The sequence below is a fragment of the Mobula birostris genome, chromosome 5 (genome assembly GCF_030028105.1).
Source record: "Mobula birostris isolate sMobBir1 chromosome 5, sMobBir1.hap1, whole genome shotgun sequence".
NCBI classification, from domain to species: Eukaryota; Metazoa; Chordata; class Chondrichthyes; order Myliobatiformes; family Myliobatidae; genus Mobula; species Mobula birostris.
Window position 1 is genome coordinate 197112745 of NC_092374.1, and position 6387 is coordinate 197119131.

At 48.9% G+C, this 6387-nt stretch overlaps 1 protein-coding gene across 4 annotated transcripts in view; it reads right to left on the reverse strand.

The window, feature by feature from the left end:
- The window catches only part of LOC140198222 (valine--tRNA ligase-like), a 40707-nt gene that overhangs the window by 25436 nt on the left and 8884 nt on the right, over window positions 1-6387 (reverse strand). For all 4 annotated transcript variants that reach the window (XM_072259266.1, XM_072259267.1, XM_072259268.1 and 1 more), the window contains 5 exons: window positions 6175-6265; window positions 5130-5235; window positions 4116-4186; window positions 1724-1849; window positions 810-914 (listed from right to left, as the gene is read on the reverse strand). In XM_072259266.1, the coding sequence (XP_072115367.1) occupies window positions 810-914; window positions 1724-1849; window positions 4116-4186; window positions 5130-5235; window positions 6175-6265 (499 nt within the window). The remainder of the gene's footprint in view (window positions 1-809; window positions 915-1723; window positions 1850-4115; window positions 4187-5129; window positions 5236-6174; window positions 6266-6387) is intronic.

The following is a 6387-nucleotide window of genomic DNA, read 5'->3' on the forward strand; positions in this document are numbered from 1 at the left end:
GGACAAGCCCTCTTCTCATAAAACCATCGGAGATGAGGTACAGGAGCCTGAAAACACACACTCAACGACCCATGATCAGTTTCTTCCCCTCCACCATCGGGGTTTCTGGACACGACCTTGTTACTCACGTTCTGTGCATTATTTATTTATTTACAGACCTTTATGTGTTTGCACTGTATGGAACCCTTCATTAGAAATGAGTGAGTGAGGAAGAATTTCATTTCAAGTTACAGAGAAGGTGATGAGAGGGAAGGATAGGACAAAAGGAATACCCCTGATGGAAGTAAAGCCGAGGTTGATAGGTTGAAGTTTCTTGATAGGTAAGGGTGTCAGAGGTTACAGGGAGAAGGCAGAAGAATGGGATTCAGAAGGAAAATAAATCAGCCTTGATTGAATGGTGAAGCAGACTCGATGCACTGAAAGTCTAAATCTGCTCCTACAGTACCAGACAAAAGTTGTAGACACACACAGACACAGACACACACAACAAAGATGAGTGCTGCCTCGCAGTGGGAAGATGTTAATGGAGAGGGAGAAGCTGTGGTAATAATCACAGCAAACGAGCTGGTTCTGATGTAGACGGGCAGCAAGATAGTCACACACCCTCACTGATCTCCATTGGTTGATACCTGCTGCATTCCTCCAGCATCTTGTTTTTCTTTGTTCAGTTTCCAGCACCTACAGACACTTGTGTTCAGTACTTGTGTTCAGAAACTAATCTGCCTCCCTAGATCGACCCAACCCCCACACACCAGTTTGTCGGTATACAAACACCAAAGTGCTAAAGGCATGGCCTCTCCCAACCTCACCTCCAGCGAGATGCCCGTGATCACATCCAGGGGATCGATGACGTTGCCCAGGGACTTGCTCATCTTTCGACCGTGGGCATCGCGGACGATGGCATGGAGGTAGACCTGAGTGAGCGAAGGAAAAATCCTGTCAGAACAAATGAACGGGGGTGGGGGGGGGGGTCTCGGCTGAAGATGCGTCTCTGAGCAAGACTTATTCCTTACAATGCAAGGGCTCAGGGACAAAGGACACACGAACCTTAACACCACTTTGAAACATCCCTGCTCGTAAACATAACGACAAGGTAACAGAGCAGTTAGTGTTACACAGTTATTCTACCAGCAAACTGGGTTCAATTCCCACTGCTGTCTGCAGGGAGTCTGTAGATTCTCCCTGTGACCTCACGGGTTTCGTCCGTGTGATCCGGTTTCCTCCCGCAATCCAAACACGTAGAGGGTCAGCAGGTGAGTTGGTCATATGGGTATGATGGTGTGGACAAGCTCGCTGGGCTGGAACGGCCTGTTACCATGCTGTATCTCCAAACTTACAAGCATTTACAAGCAGAGGTAAGGAGGTTATGGTGCCGAACAACAACCCCTTCGCCTGCATCTTCGAAAACAGCTCTATTTCCATCTTCCATCTATTTTTCCCTTTCAGGGTTCTTTTGAAGACTGTGACCTGGAGTTACACGTTGACTACCATTCTTTCCAATTGTGCTCTTCCTTGTATAATTTAAAGATTATTTGTTTTTTTTAATTTGTGAATGCTGCTTATCTGACGCTGTTTGCCTCTGCTGGTCAGATAAGATTTTCATTGCACCTGTACACACGTGTACATATCACAATGAACTTGACTTTGACCTCAGCACTCCATCCCCTACAGGCCGTGCCGCGAGCCCGCAGCCCCTGCCAGTAACTTTCAGTGCTAACGTCACCTCTTTGAATGGAAGCTTCCCGGTCAGCTTCAGTCCCAACATCACCATCCGGGCTACCCAGAAGAAGAGGATGTCGTGACCCGTCTCGAGCAGCGTGCCTGGGTAGAAGACTTCCAAGTCCTCCGTCTGCAGAAGGAAATTACGTTCATTAATTTCACGAGGCAAATCTATGGCACGGGGTCTCACCTCTTTTCTACAGTCATAGTCATACTTTATTGATCCTGGGGGAAACTGGTTTTCGTTACAGTTGCACCATAAATAATAAACAGTAATAAAACCATAAATAGTTAAATAGTAATATGTAAATTATGCCAGGAAATAAGTCCAGGACCAGCCTATCGGCTCAGGGTGTCTGACTCTCCAAGGGAGGAGTTGTAAAGTTTGATGGCCACAGGCAGGAATGACATCCTATGACGCTCTATGTTGCATCTCTGTGGAATGAGTCTCTGGCTGAATGTACTCCTGTGCCCAACCAGTACATTATGTAGTGGATGGGAGACATTGTCCAAGACGGCATGCAACTTGGACAGCATCCTCTTTTCAAACACCACCGTCAGAGAGTCCAGTTCCATCCCCACAACATCACTGGCCTTACGAATGAGTTTGTTGATTCTGCTGGTGTCTGCTACCCTCAGCCTGCTGCCCCAGCACACAACAGCAAACATGATAGCACTGGCCACCACAGACTCGTAGAACATCTTCAGCATCGTCCGGCAGATGTTAAAGGACCTCAGTCTCCTCGGGAAATAGAGACAGCTCTGACCCTTCTTGTAGACAGCCTCAGTGTTCTTTGACCAGAGGAACACTGTATCTATTCATGCAATGGATCAAGACCACTAAGCAAGGGGACAACGGATCCCAGGTTGGGAACCCCTGATCTATGAGAAGGGAAAAGGCCATTCACACCCACTGGGTTATACTCCTCTGGTGTACTGCCAATAACTTCCACAAGAGGAAACAGAAATTCAGCATGACCCCATTGACCATCACCAATTTATAGACAGAAAGCATGCTATCCAAATGCATCATGGCTCGGGATGGCAACTGCTCTGCCCATGACTGCGAGAAACTGCAGAGTCGTGGACACAGCTCAGTCAGTACGTCACAAAAACCAACCTCCACTCCACGGACCCTGTCTCTACAACCTCAGTAAAGCAGTAAGTCTAATCAAAGACAAACAAGAGGAAATCCAAGGAACAGACACAAAATGCTGGAGGAGCTCAGAAGACCAGGCAGTACCTGTGGAAAAGAGGACAGTCAATGTTTCAGGCCAAGACGTCGACTGTACTCTTTTCCATCGATGCTGCCTGGTCTACTCAGATCCTCCAGCATTTTGTGAGGGTAATCAAAGACCCCACCCACTCCAGACCTTCTCTACTCTCCCCTCTTCCACCGGCAAAGATAAAGTCTGAAAGCACGGACCACCAGACTCAAGGACCAAAAGACCATAAGCCATACGAGCAGAATTCGGCCATTTGGCCCATCAAGTCTGCTCTGCCATTCAACTACAGCTCATATATTTTCCCTCGAAAAACCATTTTCCTACCTTCTCCCCATAACCTTCGGAGCCCTTATTAATTAAGTACGTATCACACACCACTTTAAACATACTCAATGAATTGGCCTCCACAGCCTTTTGTGGCGACGAATTCCACAGCTGAACCACCTTCTGGCTAAAGCAATTCCTCATCTGTGTTCTAAAGGGACACCCTCGTACTCCGAGGCTGTGCCCTCTGATCTGAGACTCCCCCGACGAACAGAAACACCCTCTTTACATCACAGAGGGGCACCCTTGTACTCCGAGGCTGTGCCCTCTGGTCTGAGACTCCCCCGACTATTGGAAACACCCTCTCTGCATCCACTCTATCTATGCCTTTCAATATTCAATTGGTTTCAAGAAGATCCCACCCACCACCACCCCTCCCCCTGCAATTTCAAGCCAAGAGCCATCAAATTCCCCTCATACATTAACCATTTAATTCCCAGAATCATTCTCATAAACCTCCTCTGGACCATCTCCAATCTTTTCTCAGATAGGAGCCCACAAGTAAGGCCTGGCCAATGCTTTATAAAGCCTCATCATTACATCCTTCCTTTTAAATTCTAGTCCTCTTGAAATGAATGATAACACTGCATCTGCCTTCCTTACTGCCAACTCAACTGGCAAAAGTCAACGTTCTGGGAATCATGCACTGGGACTCCAAGTCCCTTTGCACCTCCAATTTATGAATTTGCTCCCCATTTAGAAAATAATCTACATCTTTATTCATTCTTCCAAAGCGCATGACTCGAAGTGATCCGTGCACAAAGAGACTGGTGCTCTCTGCCACCTTCACGGCTCCCCTCCACACTCATGCTCCCCGAGTTTCTGACGGAGTGAATCCTGACTCACCTCATCCGGCCAACCGAAGATGGAGAAGGGGAAGAGGCCAGAGGAGAACCAGGTGTCCAACACGTCCTCATCTGTTGGACAAAGAGACTGGGTAAGGACCAGGCAGACAGACACCAGCTCACCCGAACAGGAATCGCGTGGCGCTGAAAGGATTTGACCCACTGCTCCGTGCAGGGGTTGACCAGCCATACAGCTTGCTTTGCTACTTCCCCCCTCCCATTCAATGCACCTTCAGTGCTCCCAACGGGAGATTCTCTGCTCTCCGGGAGAAGGAGATTCCCTCTCCCCCCTCCACCAAGTTCCTCACCGGAATCACCGGAGACAGTGTCACATTCAAAGCTCCCCTCACAGCTGCTCTCTGCATCAGCAACCGAGCATGCAGGAAGCACATCCTGCAGGCCAGCACACAAAGGCACCCATGCACCAAGGAGGAGGCATCCATCACAAAGGACCCTCACCATCTGGGACATGCCCTCTTCTCATTACCACCGTCAGAGAGGAGGGACATGAGTCGGAGACCCACACTCACATCTTCCACTCTACCATCAAATTTCTGATCGGAATGGTCCATGAACCCTTGAACACTGCCTCACCGTTCCTCGATTGCACTATTTATTAATTTACAGTAATTTTTATGTTTTCACTCTACTACTGCCACAACAAATTTTACAGCGTATATCAGTGACAAGAAACTTGATTCTGACGTGACCTTCCACACTCAAAGTGTACCCCACACACACACCCCACACACACACACACACACACACACACACACACACACACACACACACACACACACACACACACACACACACACACACACACGAGTGCCACCGAAACCTCTAGTTTCTACACTTTATTTCCTGCACCCTTTCCACTACTGGTGACGTACACGTTTATAAAACCTGCTCCCCCCACTCCCCCAGCTCGATCAACCATCAAGAAAACATCCCACACACCACATGCACCCAACACACTGCTTCTGGTAAAGACCGGGTCACCCTGCAGACTCACCCTGTCGGAGTGAGATCAACTCGGGAGAGACGTTGAACCTCTTGGTTGCCTTCTGCCTGGCAACCTCCGCGGTGCGGCCGCTCACCCAGTAGTGACCATCGGCGTCCTGGACGAGCAAGGACAAGGGGGATTTAAATTGAGCTGTGACACCCTCAGAAAGAGGAGACTTGATTCTCCAGCCAGTTAGACCCACCAATCATTACGTTGCCTCAACTCCATCCAACCAATCAACACAGTTGAGGCATCGTCTCAACTGCACCCACCCAATCAGCTCGACTGACACGCCCCCTCCCTTCCATCCACCCAATCGGCAAGGCCAATACGTTGTCTCAACATTGTCCACCCAATCAACATGGCCGAAACATCACCCCGACTCCAACAAGGGACATGTGCAAATGCCGCAAGTAGATTTTGTTGATTTCACCGATCAAAACGCTGAGAGGGGTTGATACGTTGAGGTGGAATGTGGAGGTGAGCGAGTGTTCAGCGCCGACTACCTGCCTCTTGCTCACTGCTGTGACAGACCTCTCGTTGCTGCTGGATACAGTGTGTGTGTGTGTGACGGCCGACTGCTCACTGATTCTGATCTCCCTCTATCTCCCTCGATGCCATCAGACAATGTTATTGAGCGCCTGCGGTTTATGGAATAGACTGTGGACTGTTTCAGTCCTACGTTTTTTTACATTCTGTGTTTTCGTCCGTTCCTTCTTGTTGATGTTTGGAGCAATTTGTTAGTTTTTTTATGTGTGGTGGTGGAGTTGGGTTTTGGGGTTTGATGTTCCTGTTGCCATTTGCACGATTTTTTTCATGGGGGGGAGGTTTGATCATGTTGCCACTTGCAAGGTTTGTTTTTTCTTTGTGTGTGGTGCTGGTGGGGGTTGTGGGGGTGTTGGTGCTCATCTTTGAACGACGACCATGGTTTCGTGACTATCTGGGGAAGACGAATCTCAGAGATGTATACTGCATACATACTCTGATAATAAATGAACCTTTGAACCTTTCAGAAGCTTTAGATGAGACAGGTCAGCACATGCAAGGGGCTTACCTCTCCAGCAGGGACTGCGGGATCATTGACAGTCACAAAGTACGCCGGCGTCTGATGTCGCCACCACAGCTGCCGAGAGATGCACCAGTCTCTGCGGAGAAAGCAGGCCACAGGCATCAGCACTGAGGGAACTGATAGAGGGGGGTAGAGGGGGGTAAAGGGGGGAGCCTGGAGCTGGGCAGTTCACTGGCACAGTGGGTAGAACAGCTGACT